Raw genomic sequence first — 25,863 nt, 5'->3', positions numbered from 1 at the left:
TTTCCATAGATACTGGGCACATAGCTCAAAGTCCACAGTCCGGCCCAAGATGGAGCCTGTTCTGTCTCTTTCCTCCTTAAACATTTCTTGTTTATTAATATGGCAGGAGATATTTTCATTTCCCAACTAACACACACACTAACAAGCTCAAAACAATAAACACATATGCTATATCCAACAGCTGGAAAATAGTCTTTTCGATCAAGAAATGAAACATTGTGGAAAACTGGGTCTCATACTTGAGGCTTAAGGCAAGTTTGACACTGAATTTCTAAATAATCCTTGCGTCAAAAGGGGGAAACGGTTACAAATTAGCACTTGAAACTGAATACTAATGAAAATGAATCAAATCAAAACTTGGAACTTGGGGCTTTCCTGGTGGTCTAGTGGTTAATAATCTACCTGCCAATGCAGCAGAAACCGGCTCCAAGATCCTACATGCTGAGGAGCAGCTAAGCCCCTGTGCCACAACTACTGAGCCAAAGCTCCACGACTACTGAAGCCTGGTGCCTAGAGCCCGGGCTCCCAGAGAAGCCACCGCAATAAGCCACTCGCCACAACTAGAGAAAACCTGCAGCAGCAAGGAAGAAAACCAGTGCAGTCCAATATTAAATAAATATATCTTAAAAAACAAACAAAAAACCTTGAAACCTTGGATATTTAGAAGAGAGCTTTAGCCTTCATGCTTATATAAGGAAACAGGGAAGCCTGAGTACTCGAGTTTTTTCTTGTTTTAATGAATGAAATGTCCCATTACTGATGTCACAAGTCCCCCCCCCAACCCCCCCGCCCCCGCTCCGTGCACAGATACTTGGTTTCTGGCGCTCAACCACCTCAGCTCCCCGCGCCCACAGTGGTTAAACTCTTGCTGCGGGCAACTTCCGCTTCCTGGCCTAAATTTGACACGTACTACTCCCCCCGTGGCAAATACCCAGGGTCGGTGACAGCCGGAGCCGGGCGATGCCCCCAGCGGACGGGTGGACAGAGGCGCCGTCAGGTGGGCACGCAGCGGCGCCCGGGGCTCTGCCGCCGCGAGCCGCCTGCACGGATCAGGGGCCTTTCTGCACCTGGAGAAGTGGGGCTGGGGAGGGGGCGCCAGTGTCCGGCCGGTGGCTTGGAGGTGTCTTTCTAGCTAGGATAGGGGAGGGGGCAGGGGGAGTTACTACGTGTGAAGATGCCTCGGCCCCTGGGGATATGGCCGGAGGGCGGGGCCCCAGGCCGCAGAGAAGACACCAGGCCTACGCTTGGGTTAACAGTGGAGGATGCGGCGCAGGAGGGAAGACTCTGGGAGCCGCAGCCCGACCTGCTGGGCCGGATCGGCTCCCTGGGAAACCTCGCCGAGGCAGGTCTGGCGAGGGACCGCTGGTTCCGCAGCCGCAGAGATGCCCACCCTCCCAAGATGGCGACTCCCGGAGAGACACTCCCAAGAGGACAGCCATGTTAGTGGTCTGACAAAGTCACTAAAGAAAATTGGAAAGCCCGCCTCTCCTCCGACACACACAGACACGCGCACGCACTGACACCTCGTGAGTGCACCCGGTGTAATTGGGGTGGACGGCGGCTTCGGCGCCGACACTGAGCATGTGCAGTGTGAAGTCCGGAAACGTCAGCGTCCCGCAGAGGCAGTTTCAACACTTTGGGCTCTGGGACTGAGTTTAATTGAGACGGCGATTTAGCAGCAGTAAAGCACTGACATAATTATGGGGGCATTAGGACATGGCTTTCTTGCTCAGTGATGGTATTCTGTGGGGTGAGTAATGGGGCTTCTCTGGAGTCTGTGAGGTGGAGTGACACAGGGGTTTGTGGGTGAATGATGGAGGCAGTAGGGAAAGTAATAAGCAGTCTGTGTGCTGAATTTTGGGGAATCTGTGGGGTCAGTGATACAGAGTCTATAGGGTGAGAAGGGGGCATTGATGAGGTGAGCGATGAGGAGTCTGTAGGGTGAGTGATGAGCTTCTTGGAGGCCACTGATGGGGTAAGTGACTGGGTCTGTGGGATAAGCAGTGGAAGTCTATGGAGTGAGTGATCAGGGGTAAGTGGAGTAAGGAATGGGGACTGTGGTGTGAGTGATCTGGTGTCAGAGATGTGATTCGAGCTCTGTGAGGTTGGTGCTTGGAGGACCTGTGCAGCGAATCATGGGCATTCTGTGAGGCATCATGGGGATTACTGAGGTTATGTGATGGAGCGGTCTGTGAGGTAAATGATGGGGTTCAGTGATGTGAGTGATGAGGATCTTTCAGAGAGTAATGGGTGGTCTGTAGAGTGAATGGTGGAGAGCCTGTGAGGTGAGGATTGGAGAATGAGTGAGTGATAGAGAGTTTTTGAGGTGAGTGATGAGGGCCGTGGGATGAGTGTTGCAGGATCTATAAGGTATATTATTGGGTTTATTGGGTGGATGGTTAAGGTTTCTGTGGTGTGAGTGATGGAGCTCTGTGGGATGAATGATACATTTATTTGGGACTGTTGATAGTGATAGAGGGGCCTGTGGACCCCACGCTGCTTCATGGGATCAGTGATCGGTGGTTTTAGAATTGAGATGTGATTGTTTCAAAAACCTACTTTTGATCTTCTTGGTCCTCCTGTATCTTTGTTTCCTGTGTCATTAGTTTCTGCCCTTGATTTCATTATTTCTTTTCTTTAGATTTTTTTCTTTTATTCCTATTTTTTAATTCCTAAATTGAATGCTTATCTTAATTAATATTCCATAATTTTCTCTTTCATGAATTTTTCTCTAAGAACACTTTAGTTTCATGTCACAAGTTTTTATATGTAACACTTCCACCATAGTTTATTAATAATGTTTTCTAATTTCTGTTGTGGTTTTCTCTCTGATCCCTTAGTTATTTAGGTATGAGATTTTGATTTCCCCCAAAGTTGAAATTTTTGTTATTGATTTCTAAATTATAGCCAGAGACTGTCATCTGAGTGATCATTAGGTACAGGAATGGATGTTCCTTAAAGTGGAGGTATGTATTGAAATTTCAGTTATTTTCCAAGACTTTCGTAAAATTATATCTCCCACTAGCAGCATATAAAAGGGCTCACTCCAAAATCATCTCCTGCACTGATTGTTGCTGCTTTTTAAATTTCTGCTCTGAGGGCCAAACAAAACAGTATGTAGCTTACTTTGATGTGCATCTTCCTGACAACTGGCAGCCGAACATCTCATATTTATTGGCCATTGAAATGTATTTAGAAATTTTTTATATCCTTAGCTATTTTTTTCCTTTATGCAGTGTGTCTTTCTCACTAATTTATGGATATTAACCTGTCATTTATTGTAATTTTCCCCTTTATCTCTCTTTATTTTTTTTCTTTTCCTTTTATCTCTCTTTATATCTTGATTTTTGAAACATGTCTTCATATATAATTAGAAAAATAGTCATCTGATTAGATAATTTTTCTTTACAAGTTCTAAATATCGTGTCTTGCCTAGTGAGTTCTCCCTGATTTGGTGCTTAAGTAAATATATGACTTAAATTTAAATTTTCATTGTTTTAGGGTTAAATTTTAATCCAACTGGAAAATTCTGGTATGTGTTATGAGATGAGATTAAAGTTTGTATTTTCCATTTGGTTAGAATATTTGACAGCACCAATCATTAAATGAATACTCTTTTCAAACTCAGTTAAATGCCACTTTTGTCACATAAATTCCCAAATGTTCTGTTTCTGAACTCAATTTTTTCTTCTATATATGTATCTACTCCCTTTCAAAAAACTGTTGTGACTTTAGGAATATGTTTAATATTTAATAGTGCTAATCCCCTCACTCTTCCTTTCTTTGGTTGTTTTCTTTAATATTTTTTAGCATTTATTCTTTCATATGAATGTTAAAAACCACTTTATTTTACTTCAAAAGCAACCATTAAAACTCTATTTTATAGTTTTCTTCTTATAGATTCAGGACCTTTTTTTAAAGTTCATTCTTAGATATTTTACACTTGATTTCATCATCACAATAAATAGCACATTTCTGTATTTCCTTAGGGGGGAAAATATTGATTTAAAATTTTTTCTTTTTTGTATGTTATTTCTTATACAATCCAGTTATCACATTCTCATGTGAATTATAGTTGCCTTTTATGGTCTCTTAGTTTTTCTAGATACAATATCATGTCACACTCAATTAACAATGATTCTCTCTTCCTTTCAAATATTTTTTTCTGATTACTTCATTTTCTATTGCATTAGTGAGAGCTTTCAGAACAATGTTGAATGATACTTGATGGAGAGAACCTCAATCTTGTTGCTAATTTGGAACTGAAGGATATTCATTCATTCATTCAACAAATGTTTGTTAAATACCTTCCCCTTTCCAGATACTGGATTTGAAATCCTGCATGGCCACTTACTAACTACATGATCTTTTCTTTTTCTAACAGCTTTATTGATATAATTTACCTTCCACAAACTTCAACATTTAAAGCTTACAATTCAATTGTATGTTCAAGTTGTGCAAATCACCCTCATAATCCAATTTTAGAACACTTCATCACCCCCAAAAGGAAACATTGTACTGGTTCCACATTCCCACCCCACACCTCCAGCTGCAAGCAGCCACTGATTTACTTTGTCTCTATAAATTTGCCTATTCTAGACCTTTCATATATATGGAATCAAACAATATATGCTCTTCAGTGACTATCTTTTTTCACTTAGAATGTTTTCAAGATTCATCCATGCTATACCATGTATCAGTACTTCATTCTTTATTACTGAATAATATTCCTTTGTGTCGATATACCTCATTTTGTTTATCCATTCATCAGTTGATAGATATTTGGGTTGTTTTCGCTACCATGAGTAATGCTGCCGTGAACATTTGTGTACAAAAACTTGTACACAAGTTTGTATATTTTCATTTCTCTCAGAAGTGGAATTGCTAGGTCATACGGTACCTTTAAAGAACTGCCAAACTGTTTTTCAAAATAGTCGCACCATTTTACATGCTACCAGCAATATATGAAGGTTTCAATGTGTCGTTCTTAACACTTGTTATTGTCTGTTTTTTTTTTATTCTAGCCATCTTAATGATTGTGAAGTGGTGTCTCATTGTGGTTTTTATTTCTATTTCCCTAAATGGCACCCCACTCCAGTACTCTTGCCTTGAAAATCCCATGGACGGAGGAGCCTGGAAGGCTGCAGTCCATGGGGTCGCTGAGGGTCGGATACAACTGAGCGACTTCACTTTCACTTTTCACTTTCATGCACTGGAGAAGGAAATGGCAACCCACTCCAGTGTTCTTGCCTGGAGAATCCCAGGGACAGGGGAGCCTGGTGGGCTGCCGTCTGTGGGGTCACACGGAGTTGGACAAGACTGAAGTGACTTAGCAGCAGCAGCAGTGAATGTTGAGAATCTTTTGATGTGTGCAATGGACTGCATGTTTATGTGCCCCCTCCCACCCAAATTCACACCTTGAAATCCTAAATCCTAGTGTGATGGTATTAAGAGGTAAGGCCTTTGGGAGGTGATTAGGTCATGAGGGTAGAGCCCTCATGAATAGGATTAGTGTCCTTATAAAAGAAACCTCAGAGAGCTCCTTTCCACCTTTTGCCATGTGAGGACACAAGAAGATGGCTGTCTATGAATCAGGAAGCAGGTTCTCACCAGACACCAAATCTGCTGACATTTGAGCTTGGATTTCCCAGCCTCCAGAATTGTAAGAAATAAATATTTGTTGTTTAAGCCAATATTCTCTAAGTAAAGTGATGGGGAGTGGGATTGCTGGGTCATATGGTAGTTCTATTTTTAGCTTTTCAAGAAACCTCTATACTGTTTTCCACAGTGGCTGTACCAATTTACATTCCCATCACAGTGTACAAGGGTTCCCTTTTCTCCACATCCTTGCCAACATTTGTTATTTGTAGGCTTTTTGCTACTAGCCATTCTGACAGGTGTGTGGTGATATCTCATTGTGGTTTTGATTTGAATTTCCCTGATGACTAATGATGCTGAGCATCTTTTCATGTGCCTGTTGACCATCTTCATTTCTTCTTTGGAAAAATGTCTATTTAGTTCTGCCCATTTTTTCTGTGTGTTTTTAATTGGAAGGTAATTACTTAACAGTGTTGTGATGGTTTCTGCTGTACAACAATGTGAATTAGCCATAATCATACATATATATTACCCCCTCCCTCTTGAGCCTCCCCCACCCTATCCCACCCCTCTAGATCTTCACAGAGCACCCGGCTGGGCTCCCTGTGTTATAAAGCAGCTTCCTACTAGCTAGCTATATACACGTGGTAGTGTTTATCCATCAGTGCTACTCTCTTGATTTGTCCTATCCTCTCCTCCCCGAACTGTGTCCACAGGTCTGTTCTTTATATCTGCGTTTCCATTCAATAAGGTATTTTAAGAGAGACAGGCCACATTTACCTAACTTTTGTCCCAGTATATTGTTATAGTTCTATTTTATTATTAGTTGTTGTTAATCTCTTATTGTACCCAAATCGTAAATTAATTTTATCATAGGTATGCATGTGTATAAGAGATACAGCATATATAGGGTTTGATACTATACACAGTATCATTTCTGTCCATTTTTAAATTGGGTTGTTTGTTTTTTGATATTGAGTTGTATGAGCTGTTTATATATAATATGTTGGATATTTCTTATCAGTCATATCATTTGCAAATGTTTTCTCCCATTCAGTAGGTTGTGTTTTCATTTTGTCAATGGTTTCCTTTGCTTACAAAAGCTTTGAACAATTTTTTGAACATTGACATTGAACATCATATAAACATTTTTTAATTGAAATATATTTTGAGATAACTGTGGATTCACATGCAGTTGTAAAAAAAATAATGCAAAGTGATCCCTTGTGCACTTTGCTATTTTCCTCCAGTTGTGACATTTTACAAAATTAAAGTATAATATACCAACCAGAATTTTGATCCTGATACAATTCAACCATCTTCGTCAGATTTCCTCAGTCTTACTCATACATATATGTGTGTACTAAGTTTCATACAATTTGATCACCTGTGAAGCTTTGTATATCCATCACCATAGTCAAAATACTGAATGGTTCCAATATCACAGTGATCCCTAGCCTTGCCCTTTTATAACCACACTGTTCACTTCTTGTCTCTACTAACCCTTGGAAACCACTGATCTCTTCTCCATGTCTAAAATTTTGTCACTTCAAAATTGCTATATTGATCAAATCATATAGTGTATAAACTTTTGACGTTTTTTCAGCAATGTAAGAGAGATCCAGTTATTCTGCATCCTCACCAGTGTTTTGCATTGTCAGTATTTATTTTAGCTATTCTGATATATGTGTAGTGATATCTCATTGTAGTTTTCATTTGCATTTCCCTGGTAGATAATAGGGGAACTATTTTCATATGCTTATTTGCCATCTATGTATCCTCTTTGGTGAAATGTCTGTTAGTATTTTCTAATTGAATTGTTTGGATGATTTTACTGTTGAGCTTTGAGAGTGTTTTATGTATTCTACATACCAGTCTTTTGTCAGATATGTTATCTTCACGTTTTGTTCACAGTCAGTAGCTTGTCTTTTCATTCTCTTCATCTTTTCCATCCTCTGGTCTTTTTCAGAGCAAAGGTTTTTAAATTTTTGACAAGACCCAGTTTATCAGTGTTTGCTTTTATGGATTATGCTTTTGGCGTCCAATCTAAAAACTCTGATTCTCTGACACCAACTGAATGTCCAACAACTCAATTTTTTAACTTATTTATTTTAATTGGAAGCTTTTTACTTTACAATATTGAGGTGGTTTTGCCATACATTGACATGAGTCAGCCATGGGTATACGTGTATTCCCCATCCTGAGCCCCCCCCCCCCACCTCCCTCCCCATCCCATCCCTCTGGGTCATCCCAGTGCACCAGCCCTGAGCACCCTGTCTCATGCATCGAACCTGGACTGGCGATCCTGTTTCACATATGATAATATACATGTTTCAATGCTATTCTTTCAAATCATCCCACCCTCGCCTTCTCCCACAGAGTCCAAAAGACTGTTCTATACATCTGTGTCTCTTTTGCTGTCTCGCATATAAGGTTATCGTTACCATCTTTCTATTTTGACACTGCCTACCAGTATTCTTGCCAGGGAAATCCCATGGGCAGAGAAGCCTGGTGGGCTACAGTCCATGGGGTCTCAGAGTCAAACATGACTTATCAACTAAACAACAACCATCTGGAGTTAGCATCAGATCCCATAAATTAAAGGGCTCAATCCCACTGCCCCCACTTCAGATGCCAGTCACTGCAAGTCCCAGGCCACCCATACTTCTGATTTACTGGCTATAAATTGGGGTTTCCCAGCACCTCTTCCTAAGGTTTAGTAATTGCTAGAATAGCTCAGATATCAAGAAAAAACTGTTTACCAGTTTATTATAAAGATACAACTCAGGAACAGCCAGATGGAAGGGATCCACAGGGCAACTTATAGGGGGAAAGGTACAGAGCTTCCATGACCTCTCTGGACATGCCTTCCTCACAGAACATCTATATTCAGCCTGGAAGGTTGCTCTGGATGTACAATTGTTCTAGCACCATTGAGTTGTTTTACATGTTTGTAAAAAAAAAAATCAATTGGTCATGCTTATGTGGGGCTATTTCTGCATCCTCTATTCTGTTCCATTGATATGTGTCTGTCCCTCTGCCCAAATCAGTTTTTGATTAATAATCCATGTAGTAAACTTTTAATATTTATTAGGATGATTCTCCCACTTTATTCTTCTTTGTTAAGACTGGTTTAGCTCTGGGTCCACTGGACTCTCAAGTCTACTGCAGAAGGTGTGGGTTCAATTCCTGTTTGGGGAACTAAGATCCTGCTTGCCACATGGCATGGCAAAAAAAAAAAAAAAGACTGGTTTAGCTATTCTAGGGGTCTTGTCTTTCCATATAAATTTTAGAATATGCTTGTCTGTGGATGTTGAACATATTCCCATGTGCTTATTTGCCCTCCACATATTCTCTTTGGTGAAATATCTCTTCATGTCTTTTGTCCATTTAGTTCTTTATATGTTATAAATATTAGTCTTTTGTCAAATAAGGGGTTTGTGAATATTTTCTCTCAGTATGCAGCTTGTCATTTCATCCTCTTAAGAGTGTCCTTTGCAGAGCTACAAATTTTTAATTTTGAAAAACTTATCTATTTTTTTTAAATCATGTATTTGGTGTCATACTAAGAACTCTTCACTAAGCCCTAAGTCCTGACAATTTTCTCTTCTGTTCTCTTCCAACAGTTTTACATTTTACACATAAATCTATGATCCATTTTGGGTTAATTTTTTATGCATTCTTGTGCTCAGTTGCTTCAGTCATATCTGACCAACTCTTTGCAACCCTATGGACTAGCCCACCAGGCTCCTCTGTCCATGGGATTCTCCAGGCAAGAATACTGGAGTGGATTGCCATGCCATCTTTCAAGGGATCTTCCCTACCCAGGGATCGAACCAGCATCTCCTGCATTGCAGGCAGATTCTTCACTGCTCAGCCACTATGGAAACCCCAGTGTAACAATTAGAATGAGATTAATTTGGGTTTATTTTTTTTGTTTTATGTCTTGTTGTTGTTGTTTGTTTGTTTGCTTGTCAATATCCAATTACTCTAGCACCATTTGTTGAAAAGATATTGAATTGGTTTTGTACCTTTGTAAAAAAATTTACATGACTGTATTTGTAGGAGGCGATATCTGTGTCCTCTATTCTGTTCCATGTGCTTCGCTGGAGCGGCTGTAAGGAGATACCCCATGCCCAAGATCAGAGAAACCTCAGCAAGATGGTAGGCACTGGAGCAGCGGGAAAATGGCTGTCTGAGAAGGCCTTACAAATAGCTGTAAAAAGAAGAGAAGTGAAAAGCAAAGGAGAAAAGGAAAGATGTACCCATTTGAATGCAGAGTTCCAAAGAATAGCAAGGAGAGATAAGAAAGCCTTCCTCGGTGATCAGTGCAAAGAAATAGAGGAAAACAATAGAATAGGAAAGACTAGAGATCTCTTCAAGAAAATTAGAGATACCAAGGGAACATTTCATGCAAAAATGGGCACAATAAAAGACAGAAATGGTATGGACCTAACAGAAGCAGAAGAAATTAAGAAGAGGTGGCAAGAATACACAGAACTATACAAAAAAGATCTTTACGACCCAGCTAATCACCATGGTGTGATCACTCACCTAGAGCCACACATTCTGGAATGCAAAGTCAAGTGGGCCTTAGAAAGCATGACTATGAACAAAGCTAGTGGAGGTGATGGAATTCCAGTTGAGCTATTTCAAATCCTGAAAGATGATGCTGTGAAAGTACTGCACTCAATATGCCAGCAAATTTGGAAAACTCATCTGTGGTCACAGGACTGGAAAATATCAGTTTTCGTTCCAATCCCAAAGAAAGGCAATGCCTAAGAATCCTCAAACTATTGCACAATTGCACTCATCTCACACACTTGTAAAGTAATGCTCAAAATTCTCCAAGCCAAGCTTCAACAGTACGTGAACCATGAACTTCCAGATGTTCAAGCTGGATTTAGAAAAGGCAGAGGAACCAGAGATCAAATTGCCAACATCCGTTGGATCATCAAAAAAGCAAGAGAGTTCCAGAAAAACATCTACTTCTGCTTCATTGACTATGCCAAAGTCTTTGACTGTGTGGATCACCACAAACTGTAGAAAATTCTTAACTACTCCAAAGCATTTGACTGTATGGATCATCACAAACTGTAGAAAATTATTAAAGAGATGGGAATACCAGACTACCTGACCTGCCTCTTGAGAAATCTGTATGCAGGTCAGGAAGCAACAGTTAGAACTGGACATGGAACAACAGACTGGTACCAAATAGGGAAAGGAGTACGTCAAGGCTGTATACTGTCACCCTGCTCATTTAACTTCTATGCAGAGTACATCATGAGAAACGCTGGGCTGGAAGAAGCACAAGCTGGAATCAAGATTGCTGGGAGAAATATCAGTAACCTCAGATATGCAGATGACACCACCCTTATGGCAGAAAGCAAAGAAAAACTAAAGAGCCTCTTGATGAAAGTGAAAGAGGAGAGTAAAAAAGTTGGCTTAAAGCTCAACATTCAGAAAACTAAGATCATGGCATCTGGCCCCATCACTTCATGGGAAATAGATGGGGAAACAGAGACGGACTTTATTCTTTGGGACTCTAAAATCACCACATATGGTGACTGCAACCATGAAATTAAAAGACGCTTACTCCTTGGAAGAAAAGTTATGACCAACCTAGACAACATGTTAAAAAGCAAAGACATTATTTTGCCAACAAAGGTCCGTCTAGTCAAAGCTATGGTTTTTCCAGTGGTCATGTATGGATGTGAGAGTTGGACTATAAAGAAAGCTGAGTGCTGAAGATTTGATACTTTTGAACTGTGGTGTTGGAGAAGACTCTTGAGGCCCCTTGGACTGCAAGGAGATCCAACCAGTCCATCCTACAGGAAATCAGTCCTGAATATTCATTGGAAGGACTGATGCTAAAGCTGAAACTCCAATACTTTGGCCACCTGATAGGAAGAACTGATTCATTGCAAAATACCCTGATACTGGGAAAGACTGAAGGTGGGAGGAGAAGGGGACAAAAGAAAATGAGATGGTTGGATGGCATCATCGACTCAATGGACATGAGTTTGAGTAAACTCCAGGAGTTGGTGACAGACAGGGAGGCCTGGCATGCTGCAGTCCATGAGGTCGCAAAGAGTCGGACACTACGGAGCAACTGAACTGAACTGAACTGAATTGAACTGATTCTGTTCCATTGGTCTATGTGCCTATCCATTCATCTATACCCCATTGTCTTGATTCCTATGTGTGCGTCCTAAGTTGCTTCAGTCATATCCATCTCTTTGCCACCCTATGGACTGTGGCCGGCCAGGCTCCTCTGTCCATAGGATTCTCCATGCAAGAATACTGGAGTGGGTTGCTGTGCCCTCCTCCAGGGAATCTTCCCAACCCAGAGATCAAACCCACGTCTGTTAAGTCTTCTGTATTGGCAGTCGGGCACTTTACCACTAGCGCCACCCGGGGTAAATAAAAAGTATTGAAATCAAGTATGTTGATTTCTCCCACTTAATTCTTTGTCAGAATTGCTTTAACTGTTCTCTATTGTATATCCTTTGTCTTTTCACACAGATTTTAGAATAATTTTGCCTATATCTACAAAAAATTCTTGCTGAGGTTTTGGTAGAAATTGTATTAAATCTGCAGATCAACTAGTGGAGAATTGGTATTTTTACCATGCCATAGACACAGTACCTATACATTTATATAGATCTTTGTTGATTTGCCTCATCAGCCTTTTATAGTTTTCAGCATTTGTTGTTGTTTTTCTTCAGTCACTAAGTTGTGTATGACTGTTTGTGATCCCATGGACTGTAGCACCAGGCTCCTCTGTTCTCCATTATCTCCCAGAGTTTGCTCAAGTTCATGTCCATTGAGTCAGTGATGCTATCTAACCATCTCATCCTCTGCCAACCCATTCTCCTTTTGCTTTTAGTCTTTCCAAACATCCGGGTCTTTTCCAATGAGTCGCCTGTTTGCATCAGGTGACCAAAGTATTGGAGCTTCTGCTTCAGCATCAATCCTTCCAATGAATATTTCAGGATTGATTTCCTTTAGGATTTACTGGTTTGATCTCCTTGCTGTCCAAGGGACTCTCAAGAGTCTTTTCCATCACCACAGTTCTAAAGCATCAATTCTTCAGCACTCAGCCTTCTTTTTGGTCCAACTCTCATATCTGTTGGAGAAGGAAATGGCAACCCACTCCAGTACTCTTGCCTGGAAAATCCCATGGATGGAAGAGCCTGGTAGGCTACAGTCCATGGGGTTGCAAAGAGTTGGAAATAACTGAGCGACTTCACTTTTGCTTTCTCACATCCATACATGAATACTGGTGGTATAACTTAATGATTAAGAGAACAGGCTCTGGAGTAAGACTTACAATCTATGTGACCTTGGATAAGTTATTTAAATTTTTTCCACTTAATAATAGTGAAGTGAAAGTCATTCAGTTGTGTGGTACTCTTTGTGACAACATGGACTATACAGTCCATGGAGTTCTCCAGGCCAAAATACTGGAGTGGGTAGCCTTTCCCTTCTCCAGGGGATCTTCCCAACCCAAGGATCGAAGCCAGGTCTCCTGCATTGCAGGCAGATTCTTTACCAGCTGAGCCACAAAGTAACAATGTTATTTGTTCCAAATTCCCAATTACATTATTTTTCTTTACTCAGTTATAAGTATATATCAGTTGCAATAATCATTTCTCAAAAGTGCATTCCTCCAATTTTAAGTTTTCTATTACTATTTACTTTGTAATTGTTTACACTATTCCCTTGAGTATTCTCCTAAGATACTAATATTGCCATATAATACTGTAAATGTTTGTATGTCTAAAATTGTGTTTTGCTCTGACAGAAGAATGGTATTGAGCGTGTTTTAAATTCTTAAATCTCAATCCCTTTATCTCAATAATTTTTAGATGTTTTTTGTCTAATATGGTTTTTAATTGTTGCAAATAAGTCTAGTGCCATTGTGATCCCTTTCCATTGTAAATAGCATGTTGTTTCTGCTTGGGAGCATTTTTTTACAACTATTCTTTTAATGGAAGCTTTTCATGTGATATTATTTTTATGTATTTATTTATTTTTAAAATTTGGTTGCACTGGGGCTTAGTCCGCACCTGATATCTTCAGTATTAGTTGTAGCATTCAGGATCTTTAGTTGCAGCATGCAAACTCTTAGTTCCAGCATGTGGGATCTAGTTCTCTGACCAGGGATCGAACCCAGGCTCCCTGCATCGGGAGCATGGAGTCTTAGTCAATAGACCACCAGGGAAGTCCCCCCTGGCAGCATTTTAAGGTTTCTTTTTACCCTTTAAATTCAGTGCCAAACCAGGTTTGGGGTTGATTTGGTTCCTCTGGGAGTGAAGGATTGCAAGGATTTTTGTCGGGGAGGATCATGGAGTTAAAGTCCAATAAGATTAGCTGGAAAAGGTCAGTTTTCATTCCAATCCCAAAGAAAGGCAATGCCTAAGAATCCTCAAACTACCGCACAATTACAGTCATCTCACACGTTAGCAAAGTAATACTCAAAATCCTCCAAGCCAGGCTTCAACAGTACGTGAACCGAGAACTTCCAGTTGTTCGAGCTGGATTTAGAAAAGGCAGAGGAACCAGAGATCAAATTGCCAACATCCATTCGATCATTGAAAAAGTGAGAGTTCCAGAAAAACATCTGCTTCTGCTTCATTGACTATGCCAAAGCCTTTGACTGTGTGGATCACCACAAACTGTGGAAAATTCGTAAAGAGATGGGAATACCAGACCACCTGACCTGCCTCTTGAGAAATCTGTATGCAGGTCAGGAAGCAACAGTTAGAACTGGACGTGGAACAGCAGACTGGTTCCAAATCGGGAAAGGAGTACGTCAAGGCTGTATATTGTCACCCTGCTTATTTAACTTAAATGCAGAGTACATCATGCAAAATGCTGGGCTGGAGGAAGCCCAAGCTGGAATCAAGATTGCCAGAGAAATATCCATAACTTCAGATATGCAGATGACGCCACCCTTATGGCAGAAAGTGAAAGAGAACTAAAGAGCCTCTTGATGAAAGTGAAAGAGGAGAATGAAAAAGTTGGCTTAAAATTCAACGTTCAGAAAACTAAGATCATGGCATCTGGTCCCATCACTTCATGGCAAATAGATGGGGAAACAATGGAAACAGTGACAGGCTTTATTTTGGGGGGCTCCAGAATCACTGCAGATGGTGACTGCAGCCATGAAATTAAAAGACGCTTGCTCCTTGTGATAGCTTATGGTGAACAATGTCCAATTCGTGATCTCCGAAGAAGATTTAACTTTGGGACCAGGAACCAGGCTTGATCACTTAAGAGCTTTTGTGTAGCAGAGTTTTATTAAAGTAAGAAAAGGGACAGAGAAAGCTTCTGACATAGATATCAGAAGGGGGATGGAGAATGCCACCCCCTCGCAGGTGTTAGCAAGGGAGTTATATAGTTTTTAATTAATTATTACAATAAATCAAAAGAATGTCTCAAGTCTGTGAAAATTTTACCAGACCCAGTCCTATAATTTACAGGTTTTCAGGAAGGAGAAACTGTCCTCAGTCAGGATACACTGCTGTTGTATAATCACTAGTACAGAGTTCAAACTGAGCTGTTTGTGGTGTAATCATCAGTTTCAGACTTAAAGAAAAAATGTATTATGTCACTAAGACTAAGGAATGTAGAGAAAAAAAGATGTTTGTCCTTTCCTCCTCCTTGAGAATTCCAGAGCCCTATCTCTGCTTTGAGAGCCCCAGGCCCCTTTCTCCTCCTTGGGGACCCCAGACTTCTTATCAATCTGCCTAGGAATTGACTCTCTCACTCGAAAGAAAAGCTATGACCAACCTAGACAGCATATTAAAAAGCAGAGACATTACTTTGCCAACAAAGGTCCGTCTAGTCAAGGCTATGGTTTTTCCAGTAGTCATGTATGGATGTGAGAGTTGGACTATAAAGTAAGCTAAGCACTGAAGAATTGATGCTTTTTGAACTTTGGTGTTGGAGAAGACTCTTAAGTGTCTCTTGAACAGCCAGGAGATCCAACCAGTCCATCCTAAAGGAAATCAGTCCTGAATATTCGTTGGAAGGACTGATACTAAAGCTGAAACTCCAATACTTTGGCCACCTGATGGGAAGAACTGACTCATTTGAAAAGACCCTAATGCTGGGACGTGGGGTAGCTCCTCTCAGCTGCACTTCTGTGCCCCTTGCACTGCAAGGAGATCCAACCAGTCCATCCTAAAGGAAATCAGTCCTGGGTGTTCATTGGTAGGACTGATGTTGAAGCTGAAACTCCAATACTTTGGCCACCTGATGCGAAGAACTGACTCATTTGAAAAGACTGTGATGCTGGGAAAGATTGAGGGCAGGAGGAGAAGGGGACGAGAGAGGATGAGATGGTTGAATGGCATCACCGACTCAATGGACATAAGTTTGAGTAAACTCCGGGAGTTGGTGATGGACAGGGAGGCCTGGCATGCTGCAGTCCATGAAGTCACAAAGAGTCGGACATGACTGAGCGACTGAACTGAACTGAACTGAAGATTAGATAATTTGGGGCCTATAGATTGCATTCATGTTGAATCAGTGAGTGATAATCTTGGGAAATCCTTGAAGAAACATAATTAGATATATGTGGGTAAGTAATTGGGACCTCTGTAGAAATTCTTGAGGTTTTATAAGAGTTGGAGATCTGAAGTCATTGATCAGTCCATGAGAGTTACTGATTGGGACACTGAGGTGGTAAAAGATTCATTGCAAGCCTTGGATTTCAGGTCTTTGGGGGTCAGTTTTAGCAACCCTATAGGAGTCATTGATTGGGACCTATGAACATTGGTAATTGCAGGACCTTTGATTTAGTATGTGATGGTCTATTTTGAGGGGTTTATGAGTGTCACTGACTCTATATATGGGCTGTGAGTTATGGAGTCCTACAGGAAGTCAGGTTGGACCCATTGAACAGATTAATAGTTGATTTTCTATTGAGGTTGTGTTGCCTGTGTTGGTGATTATTTGAAGAGCCTAAGGAAACCAGTTGATGGCACCATCTGGGACACAGTTTTTGTCAAGCATTGTAGGTTACCAATTTAGGAGCCTGTGCAGACTTGTTGACTTTCAGGGCCAGATGGGAATTGGGGGAGAGGGTACAAAGAGTTTAGGTTTCCGTCTTTGGCAAAAGAGAGTGGGCTCTATAAATTTCCCAGAATGTACACTGAATTATACAAAATATTGGTTTATGCGTATGTGATATGGTCACCCTTCAACCAGAGCACTTTAAAGGCAGCAAGAAACAGAAATAATGTTTACTGTGATTCTTCCACATATAGAATACCATATGGCCCAGTAGTTAAAGAAAATGTACTTTGGAGTTAGGCAGACCTGGGTTTGAATCCCTGTCCTTCCCCTAATCTAAGTAATCTTGGCGTAATTTTTTTATATATATAGCTGCACCATGTGGCTTGTGGGATCTTAGTTCCCTGACCAGGGGCAAATTTCTTAATAGTTACAAACAGCTCTATCTGATGGTAAAGAGAATAATAGGAAAAAGTAATACGTAGTTCATATGATGAGTTTGAAAATTAAATTAAGTACTAACAAAACATTCCTTGCACCTTATAATAACAGCAATATTTAATATCATTGGGATGTTTTCCCAGTGCCAAATAAGAGTGAGTGCTTTTGAAGTATCATGTCATTTAACTCTAATAGCCCTGTGAGATGGGTGTTTTCATCCTCAGTTTTAAAGTGAAAAAACTCAGACTAAAGTGACTTCCCTAGATTCTAGCTAGAATGCAAAAGAGCTGGAATTAAAACTCTCATTCATTTTACATGAGTTTTGTCCGCATTCTATGTAGGTGTTGGTTACTGAACTTTCCCACACTATCCAGTGTTAACTATTCTTTGGTGCCCCCAGGAAACGTTTGTGGGTTGAATGCTGAATGCTGAATGATTGACCACATGGACACTGCCTTTCCAGATTTTTTGAAGTCTCTGCGGAGCCCTTGGGCCAGACCCCATAGAGAAGGCTGCAGGATCTTCCTTCCAGCCCCAGAAGCTCACACTGAGTCCACGGACCAGCCTGGCCTCAGGGTCTCAAGAAGAGCAGCATTGTGAGCAAGAGAGCCCAAGGGTTGAGGAAGATGCCAGCCATCCAGAGCTATCCCCAGTGGTCCCCAGACCTGGCTGCAGAGGGACAAGGCAGCATGTGTGAGGTGAGGAGGGAGAGGGCTTCAGGGGCAGGAGTTCATCCAGTGAGGAGATGGCTCTGACCTGTTGCTAGGGACTTAGGGCGGGGACAGGAGGGGCAAATTCCAGACTTGCTGCCACTGAAATGAATCACCATCCCCCTGCTGAGGGTGAGCACCACATGGCTGGTGTCCCACATCCAGATCACTTCCTATTTCAGTGGAAAATATGATGCAGCCGATGGAGGAAAGGTGGGATGGAAGGTCAGCCGCACTGCCTGGGGGAAGGGGAAGCAGCTCCCTGTAGAGTGTCTGTGGGTAAGATCCAGCTAGAAGTGACCACTGGCCCCAGCCATGGAGACACTGTCCCTGATGCCCAGCATATTCCCTCCACTACCCACTGGCTCTGTGCACGCACTCAGCTGATCCTTGGGGATTTGCTGATTCCACCTCTATCCTGATCTAGGGAGAAAAGTCCCCTTTTTTGGAGCTTAGAGGATGGCAGGGTAGTAGGGTGAGCACAGTCTCTAGGGCCTTTCTAGTTCTTCCTACTCCTCTCAAAGATTAATAAAGTGGCCTGGGAAGGTACATGACTTGCCCAGGCCCCTGGGGTTTTGAGTGACAGCAGTGGACTGGAGCCAGGTCTCCTGACTGTGTCCTCCACCCTCCCCACACTCCAGCCAAGACCAGGTTTCCCACTAAAAGTTCCTGGAAATTGTGTAAACAGAAGAAGACAAGGGAGCCAGACCCTGCCCCACAGCTCCCTCCTTCCAGCTGTCCTGAGTCTACTGTCAACTCTGGGGACAGGCTGGTTGTCACAGGGGCTCAGGATCATGTGGTCATTAGAATAACATTAAGCTTTTAAAACTTATTTTGATATTTATTATTTAATAATTTCATTATTTAGAATATGCAGGTAAGCAAATAGAAGAAAATAAAACATTACTTATAATTTCAGCATTAGTCAAAGTTAACCATTGTTACCATTTAGCTTATTTCCTTACAGTTTTTTCCCTTTGTACATGCATGTATGTGAGTATGTGGATATACACATGTGGGGCTGAGAGTGTACATACATACCACACACATATACATGATACAGCTCAAGTTTAAAAATGAAATTGTAGTATTTGGTTGTTTCCTTTTTAACTTGGCTGCTGCTGCTGCTGCTAAGTCACTTCAGTCGTGTCCGACTCTGTGCGACCCCATAGACGGCAGCCCACCAGGCTCCCCCATCCCTGGGATTCTCCAGGCAAGAACACTGGAGTGGGTTGCCATTTCTTTCTCCAATGCATGAAAGTGAAAATGAAGTCACTCAGTCGTGTCCAACTCTTAGTGACCCCATGGACTGCAGCCCACCAGGCTCCTCCATCCATGGGATTTTCCAGGCAAGAGTACTGGAGTGAGTTGCCATTGCCTTGCACTTCAGTATAATTTTCTAGACAGTAAATATTTTTCTTCACATGATACATAACATAGTAGCTTTTTTTCCTTTGGATAAACTATCATTTAACCAGTCCACTGTATGTGAACTTAGGGCATTCGAGGTTTTCTATTGTGATGAAAACTGCTATGGTGAAATTCTTACATTTAAATCTTTTTGCCTAAGTCACTGAAGTTATATTTTGAGTAAAAGGTATAGGGACATTGAATGATAGACAAACTGCTGCCTAACAGTAGGGCACTTCCACTCTGGAAAACTGTCCTTGTCTGGTTTCTGCTCCATCAGATCAGTCACAGACCCACAAGTTGGGGTCACAGCAATGTGGTCCTCCCCACTCCTTCTGCACATGGCCCCTTGCCCAGCCAATGTGTGGGAATTTCTGGATGAATGATTCTGGTCTCTGCAAGGCACAAGACTCATGTCTTCCTTCCCAATCATAGACTTATTTTTTAATTTAATTTATATTTTTAACACCAAAAGCATTTTTGCATTGGGATATAACCAATTAACAATGTTGTGGTAGTTTCAGGTGAGCAGTGAAGGGACTCAGCCATACATATACATATATCCATTCTCTCCCAAACCACCCTCCCATCCAGGCTGCCACATAACGTTGAGCAGAGTTCCCTGTGATACGTAGTAGGTTTTTGTTGCCAACCATAGATTTATGCCCCCTTTTCAAGAAGAAATGGAAATGACAAAGACCCTGGTGAATGTTATTTATTCACGTATTTATTTGTTAAGTTCTTAGTTTTTTCATTAGATGTCAAGAAGCAGGAAATGGGCAGATACCATGGAACCAATAAAAATGTCCCTGGAGGTAAGGAACAGCCAGTTGGGCTAAGAAATAGTGACTGAAGCTGAAAAACAGGAAGAGGGGTCAGTAAAAGAAAGAGAGATAGGGAATAGCCACAGGGAACATCTAGAGGGACCATGGTGCACATACTCCAGACAGAAGGTAGCCAAGGGGCACAGGAGACAGGTGGGAGTGCAGTGGAACAAACAGAGGCAATGGAAAAACAAGAGCCAGAGGCCAGAGAGCAGCAAAGAGACCAAGAAATAGTAGTCTAAGCTGGAGAAGTGGTAATAGTGGGGAGCACACAAGAGCCAGAAGGTATGAGAACAATCGGAAAGATTTCAAAATAGGAGGAGAAACCAGGAGATAGAGGAATCAGATAGCAGCCAGAGGGAACAGAGACCAGCCAGAGGGATGAGGAAACAAAAGACTCAGCTAGATGGAAAAAACAAAAAGGTTTGGTGTGTTGGGTAAGAGCCTGCCAGATAAGCCACTTCAAAGATACCAGGGGTCAGACGGAAAATCTGAGAGGGTGGGGAAAGGCACAGGTACCGGGGGTCAGGAAATGGGGAGAAATGGGAAAGACGAGCCTGGGAGTAGGCAGCAGCTGGAGGAAGCTGGTACCAGCTGCTGAAGCTATAGAACAGGTTGGAGGAGCAGGGAAGTGACAGACCCATGGGACAGTTGGAGAGACAGAAAGGGGCCTCCAAAGCCGAGGAGTAGCTAAGGGCACCAGGGGCACCGAGGAATAGTCGCTGAGGCTGGGGAACAGCAAAGCTGTGCTGGGTGTGCTCTAGAAGTTCTGGGGCCTAACCAGAGGACTAGGGAACAGAACAGTGGGCATCAAAAGTGTATCTGGTATTGGATAGTAGCCCAACTTACTAGCGAACAACTAGAGGAACTAGAGAAGAGCTGCAAGGCATAGTATCCATTCCCAAAGCCAGAGGCCCCATGTAGTGGGCACTGGGGTTAATAGAGAGTTGCCGGAGCCAGGAGACATCCAGAGTTCCAGAGGGATAGGGCAACAGTGGCTTCCTGGGATGTGGGGCTTCAGTGCTAAAACAGGGAAAGTCCTGGGCATACTGGGACAGTTGTTCACCTTGCCTAAGAAACAGTCAAAGGAACCGAAGGTCAGACATAATGCAAGTGATGGAGAAGATGAAAGTACAGTGTCACAGAGCACACAGAAGTAGTATACACTGATGATCAAGAGCCTAGACTAGGAGCCAGGTAGACCAGTGCTCCACATAGTGTGGTCCATGGACCAGACACAGGAGCATCAGATGAGAGCATATTAGAAATGCATTCCAGGACAGCCTAAGGGACAGGAAAGAATTGAGTCTAGAGAGAAGTCAGAAAACTCAAAGGGCAGTCAGTCTGTATCAACTAGAAGAAATAAGAAAGCCTCATCAGGACTAGGGAGCAGTCAGATGGACTGGGCACAACCATAATGGTGCCACAGACTAAGGATCAGCTAGAGGGACAGCTGCCAAAGGGAACACAGGACAGTCAGGGGCACCAGGGATCAGTCGGAGGGAAGAAGAAATAGGAGGCATGGAACAATGAAACAAGGGACCATCAGAGGAAGCAATAAACAGAGGCATCAGGAAAGAGACCAGAGGACACTCAGAAATAACAAGAAACATTTAGAGGGAACAGTAAACAGGGACCAAGGAAGAGTCAGAATGGGGACCATGCAGAGGAAACAAGAACCAGTAGAAGGAGTAGGAGAAGTCAGGGGACAGGAGTGGGCAGGGTAAGCAGGGAAAGACGGAGGGGGGAGTACACAGAGAACAATCTGATGAGAAGGGAAACAGCCAGAGGGAGCAGGAAAGACCAGGGCACCCCCAGCTAAGTAGGAACATGCAGAGAGGTTGGGTATCTAGCTCTGAGTAAGGGCAGAGTGAACTACATTGCACACTTTCAGGCAGCCTAGTAAGTGGCCTGAGAACACGTCTGCTAGGCTGGGATAGGGTTTAGAAGGGCAGGATCATCTCACAGGAGGTGACAGAGAAGTGTGCTGGGGCAGGAGTGAGAGCAGCCCTGAAGCTGGAGGACTGAGCCCCAGCAGGCTGACTGCAGGGTGGGACAGAGCAGATGGCCAGGGACAAAATGGGCAGTGAGTGACAGATCCTGGCAGCATAGCGTGCCCCAGGGCTGAGAGTGCAGAGAGTTCTGGGACACAGATGACCCTGAAGGGAGACACTGCTGTGTGGTTCACTGGCGAGCCATCAGGGGCTTAGCAGGGATCCTCACATAGGATGAGGAAGTCCCTGTAGGGGTTCTGATGGTGGCAGAGACACAGGCCATCCTCCATGGTGGAAATGGGCCAGAAAACCATACCTTTTCATATGTGGCTGGTGAGGCTAGAATCTGGATGGGTCTGTATTAGCAACTTTGTATCCTAATTGCTAGCTCCAAAACCCACTGTCCATCACCTCACATAACCCCTCCCAACCAGGGTAGAGTCCAAAAAAGTGTCTTATTTTGGTGGGAAAAGGGATGGAAGTGGGGCATCTGTGCCTGGCAAGATCTTTGTACACTTTCCCTGTGTGAATCCAAGGGAGGGAGAGACAGGTGAAGATGGTCTTTTTGTCTGCCAGCTTGGGCTGTCAGAGTTGTTAAAATGTTTCACAATGTTTGAAAAAGAATACATATATGTATATATAATACATACATATATATGAATATATATATATATATGTTTGCTGTATACCTGAAACTAACACAACATTGTAAATTAACTATCATTCAATGAAAAAGTTTTTTTAAAAAATGTTTAACAATGCCAAATGGTAGAATATTTAAAATTTTCCACACTAGTTGGCAAGTAGCCACCCCTCCCCCACATCTGAGGCTCCTCCCCTGTGTCACCTACACACCTCCCAGTCTGTCCTGGCTCAGGTCACAGGCAAGAGAACAAGGATCAGGAGGGTGGGCAGGCAGAATGAGAGCTTCCCTCCAGCCTGACCCTGGGACTTCCCCTGGGTAAGTGCCCTTGGGCAGTGAGGGAGAGCAGGTCAGGTGTGTGGCTAGAGGCTGCAGTGGAGTTCCTCCTCTTGGCAACCTTTGAGGCTGTGCTCAGGAGAACTGGTGGGTGGAGAAGTGCTGGGCATGGTCCAGTGCTTGTGGATCTGCCTCTGGAGCTGCTGGTGGTGGAGCAGGTACTGTGAGTTCTGTGCCTGCTCTGTGTCCCTGCACACTTACTAATAAGGGCCCCCAAAGAACAAAGGGTCTTTCAATGAATAAAGGCTCCTCATTTCCTCATAGCTGAATCACTAGATCTTGTCTTGATACTTAGTGCATTTTCTGTCCTGTTTAGGAACTCCTTGCCTTAAACGAATGTTCACCTATGTTTTCTCCTGAGTTTTAAAGCATTGATCATTTTGAAACTCTTGATTCTTTTGCCTTTCACCCCAAATCACTAACTGTTAACATTTTGCCACATTTGCTTTCTCTTCTCAATTAATGTATTTATGTGTATGATGTTGTTCAATCACTAAGTTGTGTCTGACTCTTTGCGACCCCATGAACACAAAGGCTCCTCTGTCCACTATCTTCAGTAGTTTGCTCAGATTCATGTCCGTTGAGTCAGTGATGCTATCTAACCATCTCATCCTCTGTAACCCCCTTCTACTTTTGCCTTCAGTCTTTCCCAGCATCAGAGTCTTTTCCAATGAGTCGGCTCTTCACATCAGGTGTCCAAAATATTGGAGCTTCAGCTTAGGCATCAGTCCTTCTAATGAATATTCAGGGTTGATTTCCTTTAGGATTGATTTCTCTCCTTGTAGTCCAAGGGATCTCAAGAATCTTCTCCAGCACCACAGTTTGAAAGCATCAATTCTCTACTAACATACCATTTGTAAATAGTTTCCCCAATTGTCACAATACGTCCTTTTTGGCATTTCTGCCCGATTTAGGATCCAGTCCAGGCACATGTATTGTGTTAGTTCTCATGTCCCTTTAGCCTTTCTGAAAGAGTTCTAGCCCTTCCTTGACTTTCATGACACTCATCATTTGGAAGAATGTCCCTCAATTTGGGTTTGTTTCTTGCTTCCTCATAATTAGATTCAGGGTATTCATTTTTGTCAGGAATATCACAGAAATGATGCTGTGTTCTCAGTGTGTCATATCAGCAAGCATTCAATATTAATTTGTCCTTTATTGATAATGTTAACTTTGATCACCTGGCTAAGATGTTGCCGGTCAGGTACTATATAAAGTTACTATCTTTCTCTTTGTAATGAATAACTATTGGGTTGGCCAAAAAGTTCGTTTGAGTTTTTCTGTAACATTTTGTGGAAAACCCTGAATGAACTTTTTGGCCAACCCAGTATTTTGTGGGAAAATACTTTGGGACTATGTGAATATCCTGCTTCTCATGCTTTTGTCCATTGATTATAGCATCAAGCAACGATTCTTGCCTGTAGCAATTAATAACTGTGTTGTTTTCCTAATGGTGTTTTTCTGATTCCATCATTTCTTCTATATTGATTAGTTGGCAGTCTCATATAAGGAAGAACATTCCTTGCTCTGAGTGCTGAAAGGATGATTATATGCGAGGCACAATGAGTACACCTTGATTTACCATTTGTCACTAATAGGAACTAGAACTTCTTGGAGAAATGACTTACTCCAGGGTTAGAACAGAGAAAAGTACAAAATGATTATAGAAGAACTCATTATGCTGGGAAGTAATGAAGCACTCAAAAGATGGGAACATGTCAGAATGACAAAGGAGCCACTTTTAAGGATCTCCCTCTGGTCAAATCTGGGACAATTTGAGTAGCAAAAGAAATCATAATAGTAATAGATTATTATCTACTGAATAAAGTAGAAAGTGACCAGTCCCTATAATAGGTAGGTAGGTACACAGGTAGGCAGATAAACAGGAAAGAAGTGAACGCTCCTTTTGCTTTTTTGTTTGTTTGTTTTTGTTTTTGGCTGTGCTGCACAACTTGCAGGATCTCAGTCTGACCCGGGACTGAACCCGGGCCACAGCAGTGAAAGCCTGGAATCCTAACCATTAGACCACCAGGGAACCCCTGTGAAGGCTCCTTTTTAATAACATCTTGATCTTTTTTGCTGTGCTCCTACTCCAGTCTTTCTGAGGGTAATTTAGTAGTTTGTTAAAACTTTCTATTTGGAAATAATTATAAGTTTACAGGAAGTTGTGAAGATGGTACAGAGAGGTCTCATGTAACCCTTTACCCAGTTTCCCCCAGTGGTTACATCCTGTATCACTAGAGTACAATTATCACAAGCGAGAAACTGACATTTCTGCAGTGTGCTTGTTATTCTCTGACATTTTACACATGTGTAGATTCCTGTGTAATAATCTGGATACAGAATTATTCCATCACTGTATAGGTCTCTAGTGTTGACATTTTATCAGTTAGAGTGAAGTGTAGAAAACTTAGTTCCCCTTTAAGTCCCTTTACCCTCACCTGTTACTAATATCTTAAATATTTCCTCTATACATGGAGATCCACATCATAAAAATGTTATACTTTTTGCTTTGACCTTCAAATGTAATTTAGAAAACCCAACAGGAAAAGGAAAGTCTATTGTATTTATTCACATTTTTTCTTTTTCCATTCTTCTTCTTTCCTGATGTTGCAGGACTTCTTTTATCATCTCCTTCCTATTTAAAAAGCTTCCTTTAAGGGTACATCTGCTGCCAACAGATTTTCTTAGTTTTCCTTCATCTGAGAATATCTTGATTTCCCCCTTTGTGTCTTCTTTCTTAGTAACAGCTTTATTGAGATATAATTCACCTACCATACAATTTACTCATTTAAAGTGTCCAATTCAGTGTTTTTTGCATGTTTATGGATATGTGCAACCATCACTAAAATCAATTTTAGAACATTTTCATCACCTCAGAT

At 42.0% G+C, this 25,863-nt stretch overlaps 1 protein-coding gene across 5 annotated transcripts in view; it reads left to right on the top strand.

Annotated features, from left to right (window-relative positions):
* Positions 1-913: 913 nt before the first annotated feature.
* ZNF41 (zinc finger protein 41) overlaps positions 914-25,863 on the top strand; it is a 43,137-nt gene continuing 18,187 nt past the window's right edge. Inside the window, exons 1-3 of one of the 5 annotated variants that reach the window (XM_061409920.1) lie at positions 1,552-1,750; positions 2,908-5,662; positions 17,528-17,762. In XM_061409920.1, coding sequence (XP_061265904.1) covers positions 17,691-17,762 — 72 coding nt within the window. In that variant the 5' untranslated portion in view covers positions 1,552-1,750; positions 2,908-5,662; positions 17,528-17,690. Of the gene's footprint in view, positions 998-1,034; positions 1,527-1,551; positions 1,751-2,907; positions 5,663-17,527; positions 17,763-25,863 lie in introns of those variants that run through there. The other 4 variants (XM_061409918.1, XM_061409919.1, XM_061409916.1 and 1 more) reach the window with 4 other exon arrangements.

The sequence above is a fragment of the Bos javanicus genome, chromosome X (assembly GCF_032452875.1).
Source record: "Bos javanicus breed banteng chromosome X, ARS-OSU_banteng_1.0, whole genome shotgun sequence".
NCBI lineage: Eukaryota > Metazoa > Chordata > Mammalia > Artiodactyla > Bovidae > Bos > Bos javanicus.
This window is presented reverse-complemented; position numbering and strand designations above follow the sequence as displayed.